This window comes from Oncorhynchus gorbuscha, linkage group LG18, assembly GCF_021184085.1.
Source record: "Oncorhynchus gorbuscha isolate QuinsamMale2020 ecotype Even-year linkage group LG18, OgorEven_v1.0, whole genome shotgun sequence".
NCBI classification, from domain to species: Eukaryota; Metazoa; Chordata; class Actinopteri; order Salmoniformes; family Salmonidae; genus Oncorhynchus; species Oncorhynchus gorbuscha.
The window spans coordinates 13,641,116-13,663,772 of NC_060190.1; the positions used below are offsets into that span (position 1 = coordinate 13,641,116).

A 22,657-nucleotide genomic window follows, 5' to 3' on the forward strand; every position below is an offset into this window, starting at 1 on the left:
ACTCTCCGCTAAAGCAGACAAACGGGTTCCACATTTGGCATGTCTTTCCAGCTGCACACCGTCACACACCCTCCACACCGTCACACACCCTCCCCAGTCCAGGTAGGCACGGTGATCACTGAAACCTGGCCTCTCAAGACTGGAACTGTGAGATAGAGGGGGAAAAACAAATAGAGCATTCTCCACGCCAGGACAGGTGGAAAACAAAAGGTCTGGTAAAAGAAAAGAAAATGCAGAGGTGTGTCAAAAAGTTGTCTTGTTTCAAGGGAGGGGCAGCTAGGCGTTCATTCATGACTCATGGTAAGACACAACAATGAAGATGTGGCATGATCTAGGGATTAGATTTGATTTATGAGACATAACATTCTTACTATGTAACCATACCTTTAAGGTGGGGCTCCTCCTCCTTCCAATTATCGTTAATGACAATTATGTAATCGTACTGACATTCTGATCAACCCAAATTCAACAAAATAATAATGGGATGTGTAAAACAGAAATATAACTAATGACTAATTATGACGATTATCATAATGAACTTCAAGCAAACTCAATAAATAACAGTGACAAGACGTGTAAAACCAGTAGAGCCATTTTATTTTGAACATGTTACACCTTCATATTACTGTACATGAGAGTACTGACCTCAAGTGAAAACGCTGTATGTAAAGGCGATTCTCCCTGAGATGTTCTCTCTTACAGTGTATTACAAAACAGAAACATTCTCAAATGACTGATATACAGTAGTTCTACTACAGAATGGCTTGAAATCATCAGATGTAACAATATTGTGAAGAGCTTCCAAACAAATGTTCTCTGTGTGAATGGTAAACAAATAGAAAAAGAGTAACTTTAAAATGTCTTTATTTATCACAAAGTCTATTCGTCTGTAGCACGTCCATACAGAAAACAGTGTGTAAACATGCATTTTATCTATGTGAAGTATGTCCATTATTAGGCACTCTGTCTAGCTATAGATGTCATACTACCAACAGACCAGGTGCAAGAGGAATCTCAGACGTTTCATAAATAATTGACGATGCTGCAAAGTAAATGACTGTCTTACTCTAGGAAGACAACTTTTCAGTCAAAATCCATTATAGCTCTAGAAATTACTCCCTTCAATACAAAAGCAATTAAAGTGCTTATTCCATGTTCCTTCATTACCTCTGTGCTACTGACACATCAGTTCTTTTGTACCACATTAATGTGTTTCCTGAATAAAAAGCAGATCAATTCCACGACGCCCAGGTTAGAAAATGAACCCGGCTTCCTAAAATGTAGTAAAAGAATAATCTCGCTTGGGTTGGACTATTCAGACCTTGCTCTCTGAGGTGAAAAGTCAGTCGGTGGACCTCAAGGCAGAGGTCTCAGCCCATAACCACATACAGTATCTAGGATCAGATTTCCCTACCCCATTCCTAACCTTAACTATCATGGGGATTAGAAAAATCAAAAAACCCTGGACCAGTATTTATTCTAACTTCTATCACCTCCATTGGATGGATGGTTGGTTGGTCCACCGATTCCAACCTCCATTGGCCTCCTGTGGGGAAACAGAGTGATATCCCTATTGACATTTCCCATTGTCATTAGTCCTCTAAGCTATATGTAATTGTTTTACGAAGGTCATACCAAGGATCATTTAAATATTTGATTTTGAATTTTAAGACCCTTAAAGTATCCAAAAATATTTTGTCAGAGAAAGAAAAGATTATGTTTAATACTGTTTATGCATCAAATAGCTATGATGAGTACTCTGTAATCTGTGTCTGTGGGACTGAGTTGGGCCTCTGGGGCTTGAGCTGACAATTGACCAACAGCTGGCATTCCATAGATAAGCTGTGGTGTGTGTGAACCCGAAATAGAGATGGCCTGGAAGAGTAGAACAATCCCTTATTGTGTCTAATCATCAGGTGCAGATGACCACAGGATGAACCCAGGATGGGTTGGAACCAGCCATGACTAAGCATTGTTGGGTCTCCTATATAAGATCTCTTTTGTGTCATTAAAGGTTAAGCTCTCGGCAACACACTTCAGAGTGTGTGGTCGACTAGCTTCATTGTTGCAATAATGAATCGATATTAAATAAAGATGATTGTTTGAAGTCTCTCAGTATACATGAATTTCCACGACAATATACAAAAATTCTCTGGCCTTACTGCTATTAGCCCATACAAACACACTGACTAACAGATTCACTACATGGAACAACAAATATTCCCCCCAAAAATCTGAAGGAAGTTTGTTCTGAAGTTTTTTTACGTGTAGTTTTATCTTCCAAGCAAGTTTAAGCAAGTTTATCTGGTTACGCTTGAACGTGTTGTTATAGTGGACAAGCCAACTAATACTATTTTTACATAAGGCGCCGGCATTACGTCTGTCTTGAAAAAATTATAGCAGGCTAGATTAACCAAATGAACTGTTTTTATTCAAACTAAAACCCTATGTAAATTACTTTGCTTCTGGGTATGCACTCTTTATGGACGAAACGACATACGCAGGGATGAGACGCCGTACACCTCGTCCAATTCTCCCTTGTGCCCATCGGGTGAACTGGCAATAAACTGCCAGCCTGAATGCTCTGCAAACAAAATCATAAGAAAAGTTAGTCTGATACCAAAACTAAATCACAATGTATTTATAATGAGCATGCCCCATTATTGGCTAGACTAAGATTTCATGAATCATGATGCTGTCTGCGATTCAAACTCAGGTCGTCTAATCAAAAGGTACACGTGTTACCATCGCGCCAAACAGAGCTGGTGATAAACAGTGTTATAGGATACTGATTATATATATATTGAACACCAGCCCACAACTGATATTAACCTTAAATCATTTAGAATCAAGCAAAATGTCACCAATTATTTAACTGGCATATCTGCTGCTGACTGGTCGAGTAACCTCTTCTGCCAGGAAGTCCTTCATAAGGATTAGTGACACATCCAAGAAATACATCGCCATCCAGACAAAGCTCTGACTGGATGTAATACAGCCACCATCCGCTAGGATTTTGTGCTGTATCGCCACCGTCTCTCAACAAGACACACACTCATACCATTATCTGGCAACATTCCCACTCACAACGGTTTGTGTTTGGCTACGCCAACCCTCTAGCTGAGGTGTTTTAGGCGGCATGTCTGTGTTGTTACTGCTACGAGAACAAACTCTTTGATCTGGGGCAACGATCGGCTCAAACATGAACGGCTTCAGTAGGTTTATTGGCTCCCTAACTAACATTTATTTCATTCTCTGTAATGAACTCATTCTCACACTCTGAGCTACTCTGTAAATTCAGCCATTTTTGGGAGTTCCAAAATGTTCTCTCCTGCCAGTGAAGCAACAATGCCAAAATGGCGAATTACAGTTACAGTTAGCTGGCATTCTAAATCCTAGTGTTTCCATTCCCCTTTAACCCCTTATTTTTGGCACTAAACTATCTCCATGTACAGTACCAGTCAAACGTTTGGACACACCTACTCATTGCGGGTTTTTCTTTATTTGTACTATTTTCTACATTGTAGAATAATAGTGAAGACATCAAAATGATGAAATAACACTATATGGAATCATATAGTAAGAAAAAAAGTGTTAAACAAATCAAAAGGTATTTTAGATTTGAGATTCTTCAAAGTAGCCACCCTTTGCCTTAATGACAGCTTTGCACACTGGTACCAGGGATCTTCAGACTAGTCTTGTGAAGTGTGTGAGCATCCTAGAGCAAAACGCCATCATGTTCATGAGCCTCATCTTTCCATAGAGGGGTCACAATAGTTTTAGGCCAAATGATTCAGATGCTGCAGATGATTTTGTGAGAAGACTGATTTTTGGGATGTCTCATGGTCTGACAAACACTGCTTTAGCTCTGTCACCTTTCACCTCAGATCTCTAGCTTAAACTGAAAGATTTTGATGGGGATTGTAATTATGCTAATTCGATTTTTGCGGGGGTGCAGACATCGACCTTATGGGGTTATTGAAAACTGAACAATGGATTACAGTTTCTCTTGGCCCATAGACTACTTTTAGGGTGAGGAACCATTACCCAAGGGATCACTGTCCCGCCTCTCCAACGTTTTCACCCATGTCTGTACCGGGACGGGAGCATAACACTTCCTCAACACATAAAGACTGGAGTCTGATGGAGGAGGGAACCTCTCTGGAAAGAGATCATAAAACATCAAATAGCTTTCTTACATCTGACCTAGTTGGAAATTAATGTTCTGAAAATGACAGACCAACATTCCATTCAAGAATAAGGGAATAATCTGTTTGTGTCTGGAGTCTGGACAGGGTTCTGCAGTCTACATGCATCTGTATAGAACTTGCACTTTTGCCCCATTAAATTTGCACCATCAGTTCAATGATCCATTATAAATGGTGCATGATAGCCTTTATAGAGTCCTACCTTTAATACTGCAGATTCCAGAATCTATTCTGGCTAAGTGCACGATAAGAAGGCAATGAATAAAAAGAAGAGCTTCTTGATCTTGCAGGGTCCACAAATTTGTACGGGATGCATACATTCAAGGGCAGAGCGTTCTTTCCAAAGACAGATGAAGGCAACATAAAAAAGGACATTTGATGATTAGCATTTATTTATATGTACCATTGGTCAAACCAGCCACTACATATCTACAATAAAGTGACAGCTAGCTAAGTTAGCATTAGCCTGTTTTAATACGCAATCTTTTAGTAATGCCTCTACCACACACTGTAAAGTTAACTGATATAGCAACAACACATTTCTGTAAACCCAATTAAGACAATCAAATATGTGCGATTTCTTTAAAACAGCATTTTAAGAGATCATATTTCTTAACAAACATGTATTTTCCAGTTTCAAAATCAGAAAGGTAGTGCGTCTTTAAAAAAATTGTTTTACAAAAAAATATTATTATTAATTTTGTTTATTCATAATAAAACATTATCAACAACTTACAACTACATCAAACACGTCTAAGAAAAAGAACGCAGGTTTAAACAATAACGACAAAATACATGCAAAAATGTAAAGATATATTTAAAACATTTATTTTTTAAAGAACAACAATTCTAGTGCAATTGTATTCACTCAGAAACACATCTAATTTGAATTATTCAGGAAGATGTTATTCTTTTTGTTATTCACTAAAGTTAATGTCTTAACAAGATTATTTAAATTCAATCCAAAATATAAAACATGTTGGTATAGAATTATGGAATTTTTGTTTGTATATAAAGTATATAGCAACAAGAATTTAAAAATCACAATCATTTCTATGGTCTTGTTATCATTGCAATAGTAACATTTTATATCCTTCATGTCAAAAACATGGCTAGTGTTCAAAAAGGTAAATATGTATTCTGCAAGGTTTTCCCCAAAATCTATCATAGATATACATTCATAGAACAAGTGAGTCAGATTTTCACCTTTTTTCACAGAAAACGCAGATATCAACTCAAAAGTATTTATATAGCCCTTCTTACATCAGCTGATATATCAAAATGCTATACAGAAACACAGCCTAAAACCCCAAACAGCAAGCAATGCAGGTGTAGAAGCACGGTGGCTAGGAAAAACTCCCTAGAAAGGCTAAAACCTAGGAAGAAACCTAGAGAGGAACCAGGCTATGAGGGGTGGCCAGTCCTCTTCTGGCTGTGCCGGGTGGAGATTATAACAGAACATGGCCAAGATGTTCAAATGTTCATAAATGACCAGCATGGTCAAGAAATAATAATCACAGTAGTTGTCGAGGGTGAAACAAGTCAGCGCCTCAAGTCAGCGCCTCAGGAGTAAATGTCAGTTGGCTTTTCATAGCCAATCATTGAGAGTATCTCTACCTCTCCAGCTGTCTCTAGAGAGTTGAAAACAGCAGGTCTGGGACAGGTAGCACGTCCAGTGAACAGGTCAGGGTTCCATAGCCACATGAAGGACAGTTGAAACTGGAGCAGCAGCACGGCCAGGTGGACTGGGGACAGCAAGGAGTCATCATGCCAGGTAGTCTTGGGGCATGGTCCTAGGGCTCAGGTCCTCAGAGAGAAAGAGAAAATTAGAGAATTAGAGAGAGCATACTTAAATTCACACAGGACACCGGATAAGACAGGACAAATACTCCAGATATAACAGACTGACCCTAGCCCCCCGACACAAACTGCAGCATAAATACTTGAGGCTGAGACAGGAGGGGTCAGGAGACACTGTGGCCCCATCTGATGATACCCCCGGACAGGGCCAAACATGCAGGACATAACCCCACCCACTTTGCCAAAGCACAGCCCCCACACCACTAGAGGGATATCTTCAACCACCAACTTACCATCCTGAGACAAGACCGAGTATCATCGAGTATCATCGATATCATCAATAGCCGCAAATAGCCACAAATTTGGACAACATAGAATTACATAGATATATCTTATGTAGAATCTTAAAGTGCACTTCCTTACATTTGTTTGGTATACAATATTTGTAAGGCATCAACCAAGCATTTTTACAGACAATGTCAGGAATTAGCATGTTCAAGAATTGTTTTTCTCTAGGCGTAAGTTGATTCCATGAATTGAAATTGTCTTATGTATTTATTACAACAATATTTATCAAGTAAGCCCACGCCTTCCAAACTGAGTTCTGGATAAGCTCTGTGATCATCACCAAAGCTAAGATGAGTTTTCATTAGTGTAGTTAGACTACAAGGAATCGCTTTGATCACAGAAATAAACTCCTTGAAAGGTATTGGAAACTATTCATATGCAAGAATATTACCCCTGTTGTCGAAAACAACAAGAACAAAGTCAATATTCCTCTCATGCCAGCTAGGGTAGAACAATGACTTATTCCTCATAGTTATGTCTGAATTATTCAACAAAAGAGCTTTATGTGGGGAAAAATTGTGCAGGAAACATATTTTCCAGGACATTAAGATGGCGCTGAAGAGGATGGCTGACGTTCTACGGGCTCCTAACCAATTGTGCTATTTTGAGAGTTTTTTGCATTGTTTGTAACTTATTTTTAAAACTTATTTTGTACATAATGTTGCTGCTACCATTTCTTATTATCGAAAAGAAGTTCTGGACATCAGAACAACGATTACTCACCACAAACTGGAATAAGCTTTTTCCTTTAACGAGTCCGACGAGAAGGATATGCTGCTCTCCCGGGAACAGACCCAAATCCCCATAATAAGGGTGAAGAAAAGACAGAGGAAAAGAGGACGCAGATCGGGCTGCCTTCTGAGAATCCTTAGGCGAGCGAGTAAACTCCAACTGCCATCCATTCTACTTGCTAACATGCAATCATTGGAAAATCAAATTGATGACTTACGATTATTCTACCAATGGGACATTAAGAAATGCAATATCTTATGTTTCACCGAGTCGTGGCTGAACGACGACACAGATAATATAGAGCTGGCGGGATTTTCCATGCACCAGCAAAACAGAGAAGCTATGTCTGGTAAGACGAGGGGTTTGGGTGTGTGTCTTTTTGTCAATAATAGCTGGCGTTCAATGTCTAATATTAAATAAGTCTTGAGGTATTGCTCGCCTGAGGTAGAGTACCTTATGATAAGCTGTAGACCACACTATCTACCAAGATAGCTCTCATCTATATTATTCGTAGCCATCTATTTACCACCACAGACCGATGCTGGCATGAAGACATTTACATTTACATTTAAGTCATTTAGCAGACGCTCTTATCCAGAGCGACTTACATGTTGTGCACAGATGCTACAAATACAATGTGTAAAGTGTGTGTGTGAAGAAATGGTGAGAGGATTGGTATCAGAGCAAACTCCATACATGCATCTGTAGCGGCAGGCAGTCAAGTAGTAGAACATACAGCAGAATAAGAATCAAACTGTCAGATAACATTTCTAAAGCAATGTTAACTATGACCGCACTCAACCAACTCTATAAGGCCATAAGCAAACAAGAAAATGCTCACTTAAATTATTTTTTATCTATTTTCCAATAGCATGTTACATGTGCAACAGAGACGCATACAAAGCTCTCCCTCGCCCTCCAAAATCTGAGCATAATTCTATCCTCCTGATTCCTACTTACAAGCAAAAACTAAAGCAGGAAGAACCAGTGACTCGCTCAATACGTAAGTGGTCAGATGACACGGATGCTACGCTACAGGACTGTTTTGCTACCACAGACTGGAATATGTTCCGGGATTCTGGACCCTGGACTTCTTGATGGGCCACCCCCAGGTGGTAAGGGTAGGCAACAATATGTCTGCCACGCTGATCCTCAACACTGGGGCCCCTCAGGGGTGTGTACTTAGTCCCCTCCTGTTACTCCCTGTTCACCCATGACTGCGTGGACAAACACGACTCCAACACCATCATTAAGTTTGCTGACAACACAACAGTGATAGGCCTGATCACCGACAATGATGAGACAGCCTATAAGGAGGAGGTCAGAGAACTGGCAGTGTGGTGCCAGGACAACAACCTCTCCCTCAATGTGAGCAAGACAAATGAGCTGATCGTGGACTACGGGAAAAGGCGGGCCGAATAGGCCTCCATTAACATCAACGGGGCTGTAGTGGAGCGGGTCGAGAGTTTCTTGTTCCTTGGTGTCCACATCACCAACGAACTATCATGGTCCAAACACACCAAGACAGTCGTGAAGAGGGCACGACAAAACCTTTTCACCCTCTGGAGACTGAAAATATTTTGCATGGGTCCCCAGATCCTCAAAAAGTTCTACAGCTGCACCATCGAGAACATCCTGACCGGTTGCATCACCGCCTGGTATGGCAACTGCTCGGCATCTGACCGTAAGGCGCTACAGAGGGTAGTGCATATGGCCCAGTACATCACTGGGGCCAAGCTTCCTGCAATCCAGGACCTAAAGGCGGTATCAGAGGAAAGATGATACAATTGTCAAAGACTCCAGTCACCTAAGTCATAGACTGTTTTTTCTGCTACCGCATGGCAAGCGGTACCAGAGTGCCAAATCTAGGACCAAAAGGGTCCTTAACAGCTTCTACCCCCAAGCCATAACACTGCTGAACAATTAATCAAATAGCCACGAATTATTACATTGACCCCCCCCCCCCCCTATTTGTTTTGTACTCTGCTACTACTCACGGTTTATTATCTATGCATAGTCACTTCACCCCTAACTACATGTAAAAATTACCTCAACTAACCTGTACCTCAACTAACCTGTATCCCCGCATACTGCCTTGGTACCAGTACCCCCCTGTATATCGCCTCGTTACTGTTATGTTATTGTGTTACTTTTTACTTCAGTTTATTTGGTAAATATTTTCTTAACTATTCTTGTACTGAACTGTTGGTTAAGGGCTTGTAAGTAAGCATTTAACGGTAAGGTCAACACTTGTTATATTCGGCGCATGTGACAAATAAAGTTTGATTTGATTAAAGCTTGTTGGTGAAACCTAGCCAATTTAGCGGGTAATCTTTCATGAATATAATTACATTTCAGTAAAAATTGAAGACCTCCCAACTTATTAAACACATTGTTTGGAATGAAATACCAGAAATGTCGTGCAGTGATTCCAAATATATTGTACTGATGATGTTTATGTAGTGTAGAGTCAAGTGTGGTAAGACTAGCGGTGGGAGGTAAAAATCTCTAATAGGTGAAGCAATACTATAATGTTTAAATCAAACTAATAAATAAATAGTTCTACAAAAATAGCAGTTGAGTTAAATGTTTTATCATACTTGACAGAATGAATTGAACGTTTTTCAAGTCCAAAAATATGGAAAATAAGGCCTACTGTCAGAATCGGGTCAGAATAATGTTGCCTAGGCTAATGCAGTTGGAAGTTGTTTTGAATGAATTGTTTTCTTGCATTATCCTTTTGTGACTAGGGGGCAGTATTTTCATTTTTGGAAAATATCACGTTCCCGTAGTAAACGGGATATTTTGTCAGGACAAGATGCTAGAATATGCATATAATTGACAGCTTAGGATAAAAAAAAACTGTAAAAATATTGTCTGTGAGTATAACAGTCAGGATTGGGTCAGAATAATGTTTCCTAGGCTAATGCAGTTGGAAGTTGTTTTGAATTAATTGTTTTCTTGCATTATTGTAAAGACAAAACAAATTATTTTAATACAGCAAGTGTACAGTTAAAACACCTTTTCAAATAGCTTTTCATCCATTTTGTAAAACAATTTGACAAAATGTGAACCCTTTACACATTCAATTTTAACATTCATAACAAATACCAATCAATTTACCTAAAAAGTACAACTAAGTTCAAGTAACAGAAGTTTTCTGCATTACGTTTCAACAGAAGATTGTGATTAAAACAAGCCTAAAATTACACTTAGTCAGTTATCTGAATGCTATGTAAGCTTTGTAAGTTTCGACCCTTTTAAGTTCTCAGCTTCTGGAACTTTAAGGTCCACATTTGATGAACTGAAGTCGAGACTTCTGAGTGTATGAGATCTACGGTTTGACTCTTCCTTGTGTCGATTTTTCAGGCTCCCAGTTCCGTTTGGTACATCATCTTTGACATGTATGGGAAATACTTTGCAGTGATCAAATATTATTGATCTTCAGAAATGTTGGGGTTTGAACCATGAGTCAAATTTGTCATGAACATAACAATTTTAGACTGTTTTTTATTTGTCGGTTTCACCAGCTGGTGCTTTCCTATGATGTTTATTGCCCTTGAGGTCAGTTCTTCTCTAATTAAAATATGGCTGTGAAACCACTAATCCACACTGGGGTGGAGGTTAGGGACTGAGGCATTAATACTGGGAAAACTTGAGTCTATATCTGGTATTCTGGTATAACTACCCAGTTTAGAAGTATTGCATTTGGGAATTTAGAATTTCACTGTGAGGTCATCAAGGTTAAGGTCTGAACCTCTCAGATACACCAGACACTTGGTAATCAACTTTTGGCAAATCAATATCTACAATGGGATAACTAGCTCTTCCTTTGACCTTCCTAGACTTCCCAACAGGCACATGTATATGTACTCCACCTGGCATATCAATTATTTTATATGCGTTCCACCTGGGATATCAGATTTGCGTTTACTATTCTGGGCTTATGATATCAGCTTTGGGTATGCTCAGGCTGACATCTGGGTGGCTAACTTTCAAGTCTGGTGCTTTTAGATTCACTATAGCCTTTGGAGGAGAAATGTCATTTGTTTTCATAAAGTCCGTATCTGATACTGCCCTTCAATTGCGACTTCCAAACTGAGGCAATTTTAATGAAGAACATTTATGTCTAAATCTGGACTACCAATCCTCATGTTTACTTTCAGGGTTGACAAGCTCAGGTCCAGTCCCTCAATGTCTCCAACTATTCCAGCATCTAGACCTTTCAGACCAGAAAGGCTGAATTTAGGCATTTTGAGGTGAGGCATTTTGAATTTCCAAGATGGTGAATCAATGTTTATATCTGGAGTGTCTAAATCTATGTTAGGGGCTTTTAAGTAAATTGCAGGTAGGTCCAGATCTGGTGAACCAATCCAACCTTCATCTTTGACAATTTAACCTAGGTCAGCACTGATGTCATGATCTGGTCCTTTTGGTGTAGACAACCCAAATGTAAGCATTTTGAATGTAGTAGTGTTGATGTCAAAATCAGAGGTTTTGATGCTACCACTTGACCTCTCTATGGTTGGTAACTCTGGTAACTCTGAATCTACCTGAGGGCATATCTGGAACATTGAGGTCTAGTTTTGGGCTTTTGTGACGACCCTTACTATAGTCTCAAATCTGGGGGACTGATTCCCCCTTTTAGCTTTGGGGCTGAGAGGTCAATATCAGGTAAGTCATAGTCAGGTTTGTCTACATTTGGCCCAGATAGCCTGAAATCAGGCATCTTCAAATCTGGCATTTTTAGACCTGTTTTGGGACCTTTGAGGTTAGCTGTTGGGGCATTGATATCTATATCTGGGCCCTCCAAGTCTCCATCTATGTCAACATCTGGTCTCTTTAGGTCTCTAAATTTAAGCATTTTATATCTGGGCATTTTTAATTTCCCAGAGGGTTCATTGCTGTCAAGATATGGGGCATTCACATTTAGTTCAGGGGCTTTGAGGTCAGCATATGGTAAATTCATGTTTGGAACATCAATTCCCCGCTTAATGTTGGAAGCTTTGAGCCTCAAGTCTGGGGATTTTGACATTGTACCAGACAGCAAGAATGTGGGCTTTTTCAGTTTACCAGAGAGCCCATCGATGTCCAGATCAGGAGCATTAAGATCAACCTTTGGTTTCTTCAATGTAGGTACATTGACTTTACCTGAGGGCATATTAAAGTTTACATCTGGTGCATTGGTGTCTAGTTTTGGGCCTTTGAGGTCTCCATCTGGAAGATCCAAATCTGGGGGACTAATTCTCCCTTTAAACTTGAGGGCTGAAAGGTCCAAGTCAGGCCCCTTAACTTTTGGTCCAGAGAAACCTAAATCTGGCATCTTGAAAGTAGGCCTTTTTAATTTTCCTGATGGACTGTCAACATCAGCATCTAGAAGGTTTAGGTCTGCTTTGGGCCCCTTGAGTTTGGGAGATGACAAATTCAGGTCTGGTCCCTCTATATCCCCATCTATGTCAATACTTGGCCCATTCATTACAAATTTAGGCATATTCAGATTGGGCATTTTGAATTTCCCTATGGGCGAATCAATGTCAATATCTGGAGTGTTTACATCTAATTCAGGGGCTTTGAGGTCCATGTCTGGTAGATCCATATCAGGGGCATCAATCCCACCTTTTATCTTTGTCATTTTTAGATTTAAATTTTGTGATTTTGCACCTGCATTTATGTCTACATTTGGTCCTTTTGGCATAGTACCTGAAAGCCCAAATTTGGGCATTTTCAGTTTACTAAAGGGAGTGTCAACATCAAAGTCTTGAGCATTGATATCTAGTTTGGGCCCTTTGAGATGACCCTTAGGTAGTCTCAAATCCGGGGGATTGATGCCCCCTTTTAGCTTTGGGGCTGAGAGGTCAATATCAGCTAAGTCATAGTCAGGTTTGTCTACATTTGGGCCAGATAGTCCAAAATCAGGCATCTTCAAATCTGGCATTTTTAGACCTGTTTTGGGACCTTTGAGGTTAGCTGTTGGGGTATTGATATCAATATCTGGGCCCTCCAAGTTTCCATCAATGTCAACATCTGGTCCCTTTAGGCCTCTGAATTTAGACATTTTGAATTTGGGCATTTTGAATTTACCAGAGGATGCACTGATGTCAAGATCCGGGGTATTCACATCTAGTTTAGGGACTTTTAGATCAGCATCTGGAAAATTCAGGTCTGGGGAATCAATTCCCCCTTTTATCGTTGGGGATTTGAGATTCAGTTTTTTGGATTTTGGCATTTTACCAGACAGCCCAAATCTGGGCATTTTCAGTTTACCAGAGGGGCCGTTAATGTCCAGATCAGGAGCATTCAGATCAACCTTTGGTTTCTTCAATGTAGGTACATTGACTTTACCTGAGGGCACATTAAAGTTTACATCTGGTGCATTGAGGTCTAGTTTGGGGCCTTTGAGATCTGTCAGATTCAGATCTGGGGGACTAATTACTCCTTTAAACTTGGGGGCTGAAAGATCTAAGCCTGGAGTATTTACCTCAAAGTCATGCACTTTAACCTTTGGTCCAGAGAAACCTGAATCTGGCATCTTAAAACTTGGCATTTTGAAATTCCCTGATGGACTTCCAAAATCAGCATTTGGAATGTTTAGGTCTGCTTTGGGACCTTTGAGATTCATTGAGGGTGCTTCTATGTCCAATTTTGGTGCAGACAAGTTCAGGCCTGGCCCCTCTAGATCTCCATCTTTGTCAACATCAGGTCTTTTCATGACAAATTTAGGCATCTTCATTTTGGGCATTTTTAATTTCCCTGTGGGTGAATCAGTGTCAACATCTGGAGTGTTTACATCTAATTTAGGGGCTTTGAGGTCAGTGTCTGGTAAATCCATGTCAGGGGCATCATTCCCACCTTTTAACTTTGGTGATTTCACACCTGCATTTATGTCTAGACCTCGTCCTTTTGGCAATGTGCCAAAGAGATTGAATTTGGGCATTTTCAGTTTACCAGAGGGCCCATCGATGTCCAGATCAGGAGCATTCAGATCAACCTTTGGTTTATTCAATGTAGGTACTTTGACATTACCTGAGGGCATATCTATGTCAAAATCTGGAGCATTTAGGTCTAATTTGGGGCCTTTGAGGTCCACATCTGGCAGATTCAAATCTGGGGGACTAATTCCCCCTTCAAACTTGGGGGCGGAAAGATCCAAGTCTGGAGTCTTTACCTCTAAGTCGGGCCCTTGAACATCTGGCCCCGAGAAGCCAAAGTCTGGCACCTTTAGACTTGGTATCTTTAATTTTCCAGATGGGCTACCAACATCCAAGTCTGGCCATCTTAATTTGGAAGATAATAAGCTCAGATCTGGTCCATCCAAGTCTCTATCAATGCCAACATTTGGTCCTTTAGGGCCCGAAAGGCCAGATATAGGCATCTTAAACATTGGCATTTTGAATTTTTCTGAGGGTGGGTTGATGTCAATATCTGGAGTGTTTACATCTAATTTAGGTGATTTTAGGTCGACTATGGGTAAGTCCAAGTCAGGTGCATCAAGTCCGCCTTTTATCTTGGGAGCTTTGAGAATTAGTTTTGGTGTTTTTACATCATCATCAATTCCCAGATCTGTTCTTTTTAGGCCAGTAACATCAAATTTGGGCATCTTCAGTTTACCAGAGGGGGCATCCACATTGTAATCAGGAGCTTTGAGTTCTGCATGTGGTTTCTTTAGTTTGAATTTACCTGACGGTATATCAATATCTGGAGTACTGAGGTCAGGCAAACTGACGTCTGATAGACACATCTCAACCGCTGAGAGGTCCAGGTCTGGATTCCTAACTCTTGGTCCAGATATAGCAAAGTCAGCCATTCCAAGACTTGGTGTTTTTATCTTCCCAGATGAGATACCAATGTCTGAATCTGCCAATTCTAGATCTATTTTGGAACCTTTAAGGTCTACTGAAGGTAAATCTGAGATATTGACATCAAGATCAGCCCCTAAAGACCCATTCAAATGAGCTAGAGAGAGATCTGATGTACTCATGTTGGCATTAGGCAATGAAAGTTCTCCACCAGGAGCATCGAGAGTCACTGTAGAGTCTGTTCCTCTGACATTAGGCTTGGCCCAGAGAGGTCTCGGTTCCTTGCCTTTCACCTGTCTATTAGGAGAGCCTCTTTCCCCAGAAGCTGTAGGTTGTCCAGAGCTGTCCTCTTTCATGAACTTCTTTATTTTGGCATTGAGTCTGTTATAGGAATCCTTCAGCATCTGCAAAGAGAAAGCTATCCAATCACAATGGATATAATTGATCTAACAACCTTTTGAAAATGCACTTTATTTGTTATTCAGCTAATTCTGTTTAACTTTAAATGTATTCCACAAACCTCCTCTGGTGCTTTGATGCTGTCCAAGGTCGCCATACTCTTGCGCAAATTATTTTTTGTCAGAACTTGAACCTTCTCATCAAATCTATTATCATCCATCAGCTTCAGTATTTTCAACACATCGTCTTTTGAAAGTTGGTCAAAGTTGATTGTGGCACCCACAATTTCATCTCCTGAAAAAAATAACATTTCTCAAAGTGAAACACAGTTAAAGCATGTTGACTGAAAATGTCAATGATTCTAAATGTGGCCTTAAAAAAAGCTATGTATTTTATTGATGCACAAAAGTCAGAGAAAAATCACAAAAGTGAAAGCTCAAGTTTCTTTTGGGGGGGGGGGGAGTTTTGAGACTCACAACAACATTTTATACATTAAATAATAGACTCAAAAGTCATACCTTCCTTGAGCCCCTGATTGGCCAAGGAGCCATCGACAACACTGGAGACGACCAATCGTCCTTTATCTGATTCCTCCAGCATCAGCCCCCCAGAGGTCCTCCTCCCGCTGCGGACACCTGCCTAAAAGCAGACATAAAGTACAAACATAGTTATAAGAAATGTGCAGACAGGCGTGTGGCCTCAGTGTTGGTCATGTTTCAATAACCCAATCATTAAATGCCGACAATGAACAATAAACTTACAAATACATGTTATTTACAATAATTTACAAATCTATAATACAATAACTTTTTAAAATAGATGTTTGAAATGGCATGCACTTCTAGAAAGTAATGCTGAGGCATAGGTGTTTTTCAAAAAGTCAGTTTCCTGTTGCTTAGCTTATTGTGTTGGAATATGCTTTTTATTACCATCATCATGGCTAATGGATGAATGATCTCACATACCATGATCCTTTATGAAAAGCTCTTCTGTCTAAACCTGTTGAGGAGGAAAGAATCACTTTAAAATAAGTGCTCAATGTGGTTTCATGCTATAATAATCAAAAGTAGTCTAAATACAGCATCATACTTTCATAGCCTTCAAGAGTATCAATTGCAAAGAAATAACAAAATTAGACAATAATGTCACAGCTCATTTTACCCCTTTGAACATAAAACACTAAATCAGCTGAAACCATAACTAAAGGGGAGCTATGGGGGATTGATAACCTGTTTACATATGCAAGTTGGCAGATGGTTGACACCCAGGTAGCTGTCCATTTGAGGTATTTGAGGTATGGCCTTGGGACATGGAGTGAACAACAGGAACAAGTTTTTCCAGTGATATAGATATATATATATATATATACAGCGCACAATAGTCGGGTGTTTACTTTTTAAAAGTAAACTCAGAAATGACCACACCCAACAGTTTCTATTATAAAAAGCTTGCCATGGCAGCGTGAGACTGCTGCTCTATGAACAATAATGTGTTGCACATTTATCATAATCATCATCATCATCATTAACTTCATCATCAAATACTGTACACCCAAAACATGAATATGTACAAATATGAATCACTCAGACTTAAACTATGTGTTTCGATATTCCCCTATTGCTTTTAAGTCAGCCATAATGTTTTGAATGGAATAACTTTCATTCAGGAGCAGAGAATGAATAACTACAGGTAACAATAACTACAGGTAACTGCCAAAGATAATGGAAACTCTTGAATAAATAAAGGATACAAGATATATTGGTAAAGTATGCTGGGCAGGCCATTAATTTGGCCATCATTTGGCTACCATGGCTAAAGCCCCCATCCACAGGGCATGAGTGGTCACTGAATGGTTTGATGAGCATGAAAACAATGTAAACCTAATGCCATGGAGTGGCACCTGAAACAGTATTTTACACCAACATCAACAAAACACAAAATTAGGGAATTTCCTGTGGAAAACTGGTGTCGCATCCTTCCAACAGAGTTCCAGACACTTGTAGAATCTATGCCAAGGTGCATTGAAGCTTTTACACTTATGTTGGTGTTTCCTTTATTTTGGCAGTTATCTGTATATGCCCTCAAAGAGTGGACTGAGTGGACTGAGTGGACTGACAGTAAGCTGACAGCTGCAAACATGGCAATTTATTGACATTTACTATGTTCAATAATTCCTATTATTTGACTTTCCTTCACATTGTGCAGAGTTGTAAGAGATTAGAGGCTGACTGAGATTTTCTCCAAGTCTAAGGTTGTATTTGATGAGCTCTCTATTCACTCAAGACAAACTGTATGCTTGTGAATATTTAACTTTTAATGTAGTATGTACTGTATGTACTGTACTGTACATACTACTGTACAAAAATATGCCATTTCAGAGTGTCTCTTCTAAATGTATGATTTATCCTACTCTATATGCATCCTTAATATATTTTTTCAGGTATAAAATGTTTCGGATCAGCATATTAAAACATCATCCATAACACTGTGGCTGTACTAAATTCTACAGGGACTTCAGGTTACGAAAAAAAAGAAGTGTAAAAATATCTGAACATTATGAAGTGGATATGAACACACACGTACTCAATTACATGCTTGCTTACACATACAGACTTATACACACACACACACACACCTGATCTCGCTCTCTTCTCTCACTCTCTCTTTTTCTCCTTCCCTTCTCTCTCTATTGTCAAGAACTGTTTTATAATTTCATGTGTTTATTGTTTGTCTATCTTATTTATGTATTTGTCTACAAGTTTATATATGTTTACAACAAGCAAGGGGAAGATATCAGAATAGGGGCATTAGGGAATAATAACATATTGTACGGAATACATTTGTACTGTAGTGGATCTGTCTCTAAGTAGTGCAAGGTCTCTTTCATGATCATGTGAAACGTCAATTGCTATGGAAATGCTGGGATGTGTTTTTCAATCTAAAACATTTTTTACAAAGCACATATTTTACATGGCACACATTTTTACATGGCACACATTTTTACATGGCACATATTACTTTCTTCTCCAACACTTTGTTTTTGCATTATTTAAACCAAATTGAACATGTTTCATTATTTATTTGAGGCTAAATTGGTTTTATTTATGTTTTATATTCAGTTAAAATAATTGTTAATTCAGTATTGTTGTAATTGTCATTATTACAAATAAAAAATTGACCGATTAATCGGCATCGACTTTTTTGGTCCTCCAATAATCGGTATCGGCATTGAAAAATCATAATCGGTCGACCTCTAATTTGGAGACTAAAAAACCCTGACCTAGAGAGATATTCATGGATGAGATTTAATCAAGCTAGTCATCTTGACTACTTTCTTGTCTCTTTCTCTCTTGCATCAAAGGTTAAAAAAGTTTTAATAGGAGACAGAATGCGATCGGATCATCATCTAATTGGCATTCACATAACTCTTGTAGATTTTCCACATGGACGGGGGTATTGGAAATTTAATCTAAGTTTACTGGAGAACAACTTATTTTTAACTAAGACAAAATAAGTTATAACTGAATTTTTCCAGTAGGGAGGTAGGTTCAGCAAATCCCCTTATTGTTTGGGATACCTTTAATTGTACCTTAAGGGGTCATTCAATTCAATATTCATCAATAATAAAAAAGCTGTTTCTGTCGAAAGAGACTACTAACAAGGGAAATCCATGAACTAATAGTACAGGTAGATAGCAATAAAAACTATACTACAGAGATGCAAAATAAGTTAGAGGAAAATCAAAAAGAACTTGAGGAACTTATTCAAGAACAATCTAATGTAATTTATTACAAAAATAAAGCAAACTGGATGGAATATGGAGAAAAATGCATAAAGTTCTTCCTGAATCGTTAACAAAAATAATTTGCAGAAACTCATTACTGAAGACTGAGTCATTGTCAGCGTCGTGTGTATAGGTGGCAGGGAAGTGAGGCGCAGGAGAGTCAAAATGGAGTGTAAAATGGAGTCATTTAATAGCTGTCCACGGAACATGCTCCATAACACTAAAAGTACAGACATGAACAAACATGGGTACGAGGACCCGTCGCGCACCAACACAACAATAAACAACACTGACAATAAAACTATCTCTGACAAAGACATGAGGGGAAACAGAGGGTTAAATACACAACAAGTAATGAATGGGATTGAAAACAGTTTGTGGGAAGACAAGACAAAACCAATGGAAAATGAAAAATGGATCAATGATGGCTAGAAGACCGGTGACGTAGAACGCCGAGCACCGCCCGAACAAGGAGAGGCAACGACTTCGAATTATATTTTAAAAGAGGAAGCAAATTATTTTAGGCAGATGTTCTCTTTTCCGTCTCATCCTTTCCCACTGAATGAAGATTATGGTAAGGAATCCTTTTTAAATAATATAAAAAATAGAAAATTAACAAATGTACAGAAAGATCAGTGCTAAAGCCAAATTACAGAGGAATAACTTTTTGAGGCTATTAAACCCCAGGGCTTGATGGCATACCGGTAGAGGTATATCAAATATTTGTTTATATATTTAAAGCTCCATTGTTAGATTGTTTTAACTACTCCTATAGAAATGGTAGTCTGTCAGGTACTCAGCAGGAAGGTCTGATTTCTCTATTATTAAAACAGGACCCAGATGGCAAATATAAAGACCCAGTTTATCTAAAGAACTGGAGGCACCTTACACTTCAATGTTGTGATGCAAAAATACTAGCAAAATGCATAGAATTAAGGGTTTTATCAGGTATTGTTCATCCTGATCAGACAGGTTTTTTACATAGACGATACATTGTAGATAATAAACGACAACTATTAGAAATAATAGAACATCATGAAACACATAAGAAGCCAGGAGTGGTATTTATAGAGGATTTTGAAAAGGCATTTTTCAAAGTAAGACTGGATTTTATTTATAAATGCCTGGATTTTTTCAATTTCGGTAATTCTCTTATAAAATCAGAATTGCACGGAAAGGTCTGTTCAATCCAAGAGTACAAACAATGGATTACAGCATTACCCCAAAAATGGAGGAGGCGGGTGGCAGCGGGAGGAGGTCGGGAACTGGTCTGTCTCCCCAATATAAAGGATCAAAACTGACAGAGGAATAAAAATAGCATAAATAGGAAAGTATACCAGTTTCATTTGAGGACCAGGATGTTGACAACTGTGCCATACCGATTGCAAAATAGGTGGGAAGAGATTTTTGATGTACCGATTCCATGGTATGAGTTGATATATAAAACAACTCAAGATTCAAGACTTTGTGCTTTTCAGCTAAAATTATTATATAGAATTCTTGCCACCAACAAAATGTTGAATATTTGGGGCATGAAATCATCGAAGCTCTGCAGATTTTGTTGTGAGGATACAGAATCAATAGACCATTTATTTTGGTATTGCCCTCAGGTAGCCTGTTTCTGGTCTCAGGTTCAGGAATGGCTGAAAATGCATAGCATTGATCTAAAATTGACCCTATAAATAGTACTGTTAGGAGATCTGGACAGACCGGGTCAGTCAATTACTAATATACTAGTACTCTTAGTAAAAGTATTTATCTTCAACTCGCAATCTGTGGATTCTATTCAATTAGATTGATTGAAATTGTACGTTAAACATCACTGCATAGTTGAAAGATATGTTTTGTGTAGCAACTCATTGTGGGTGGCCAGCAGAGATAGATGGGATGGGCTGAGGGACGCTGAGGGTTGATATGTGGAATTGAAGTCAAGTGGGAGTGGAGTTGCTGTGTGGGAGATAGAATGATGGTCAAAGATAAAAGTAAATGTTTTTTTAAGTCTAAATGAAACATAATAAAAAGTACATTTGAATGACAATAAGTGACAGTGTTTTTACAACTAATGCCGGTTTGCCTGGGGCTGATGCCGTGCAGGTGTTTGTACACATGCATATACACAGACTCTCATTCAAATAAACACATACAAGAACACCCACATACATGTAATAGTGCCAGACATGCACAGAAACATATCGTTGGTATTGCTGATATGACTTTAGTTGTCCTTGATGTCCCTGGTTTGCAATGTATTATTATTATTATTATTTGCATTGTTGTTTGCTGTTTTCTTCTGTCTTTTCCTTTAAAAAAATATTTAGTTCATTCTCTTGGTTGTTGGTGCAATGGGGGTGGTTCTTGGGGGTAGGGAATGGAATTAATTGTATGTTTATTTTTATTCCTGGGGGGACTGTGGGAGGGGTCTCAAATGGTTGATGGACAGCTATGGGGAACTGTGGGGGGATCTTGGAGGGTTCGGTTCACGTTTTTTGGCCTGGTGGTAGATCGGTCAACATGCCCTTGAGCAGTGCATTGACCCTGGATGCTTCTGTGTGTTGCTCTGAATGGGAGTCTGTTGGATGACTGGTATGATGTAGTTGTTGAGCGGCTTCACTGCAAGTATATTGTGTGTTTCGAATATTCAATAAAAAAACAATTTTATTATTATTATTTTTTAAACATCATCTATGCCATGCCAATAGTTACTGTAGACATTTGCATTACAAACCTGCACATACTGTTGCAAACTTGACATAGAGCATTGGGCCAGTAACCAAAAGGTTGCTGGATTGAATCCCTGAGCTGACAAGAGTGTTGGAGAATGGTTGTAATTTAAAGTTTGCTGGATCAAATCCCCGAGCTGACAAGGTAAACATCTGTTGTTCTGCCACTGAGCAAGGCTGTTAACCCACTGTTCCCCGGGTGCTGTGGATGTCAATTATGGCAGCCCCCTGCCCCTCCCTGATTCAGAGGGGTTGGGTTAAATGCAGAAGATGCATTCAGTTGTACAAGTGACCCTTACAATGACATCATTGTGGACTTTGTAAACACTAGCAATAGAACCTGGCACCATATAGTCTGGATGGAGTACTTCAGAAAAAGTTTCTAAATGTAAATTGACAATCAAAGTCTTACCTTAGGCTCCATTGGGTTGTTTTGACCATGCAGTTTGTAGTTACTCAGCCCCTAGGAGTTTTACCACCGATGTGAGAAAGTTGAGTGTTAGCAGTCCATGGTGTTCCGTACTCCTGTAGGAGTGCCTACCCTGTGCCTCACTCAGCGAAAGCATACCCTCCCCAAAGCAGAAAAACTGGTTCCACCTTCAGCATACCTTCCCCGTGCCTCAGTCGGCGAAAACATACCCTCCCCAAAGCAGACAAACTGGTTCCATCTTCGGCATCCCTTCCCAGCCACAAACTGTCACACACATTCTCCAGTCCAGGTAGGCAGGGTGATCACGGAAAACTGGCCTCTCAAGACTGGAACTGTGAGATGGAGAGTGCTCTGTTTATCTCCATCAACACACCAAGACAGGTGGAAAAAAATATTTGTCTGTTGATATAACAACAATGCAGAGGTGTGCCAAAGAGTTG

General features: G+C 39.3%; 1 protein-coding gene across 1 annotated transcript; it reads right to left on the reverse strand.

Annotated features, from left to right (window-relative positions):
• Nucleotides 1–9,659: 9,659 nt before the first annotated feature.
• Nucleotides 9,660–22,536, reverse strand: LOC124002390 (neuroblast differentiation-associated protein AHNAK-like). The gene is made up of 5 exons (XM_046309761.1): nucleotides 22,200–22,536; nucleotides 16,249–16,282; nucleotides 15,802–15,922; nucleotides 15,405–15,577; nucleotides 9,660–15,288 (listed from the first exon to the last, which is right to left on the reverse strand). Exons 2-5 carry the CDS (start codon nucleotides 16,249–16,251, stop codon nucleotides 11,698–11,700), a joined length of 3,888 nt encoding a protein of 1,295 aa, XP_046165717.1. The 5' UTR covers nucleotides 16,252–16,282; nucleotides 22,200–22,536; the 3' UTR covers nucleotides 9,660–11,697.
• Between the last annotated feature and the right edge of the window lie 121 nt (nucleotides 22,537–22,657).

Excerpts from the sequence above, each read along its gene's own strand:
- LOC124002390 (XM_046309761.1), bottom strand. Across the intron at positions 15,578-15,801 it reads CAATCAGGGGCTCAAGGAAG|GAGATGAAATTGTGGGTGCC; the intron begins GTATGACTTTTG and ends TATTTTTTTCAG. Across the intron at positions 15,289-15,404 it reads GCATCAAAGCACCAGAGGAG|ATGCTGAAGGATTCCTATAA; the intron begins GTTTGTGGAATA and ends TTCTCTTTGCAG.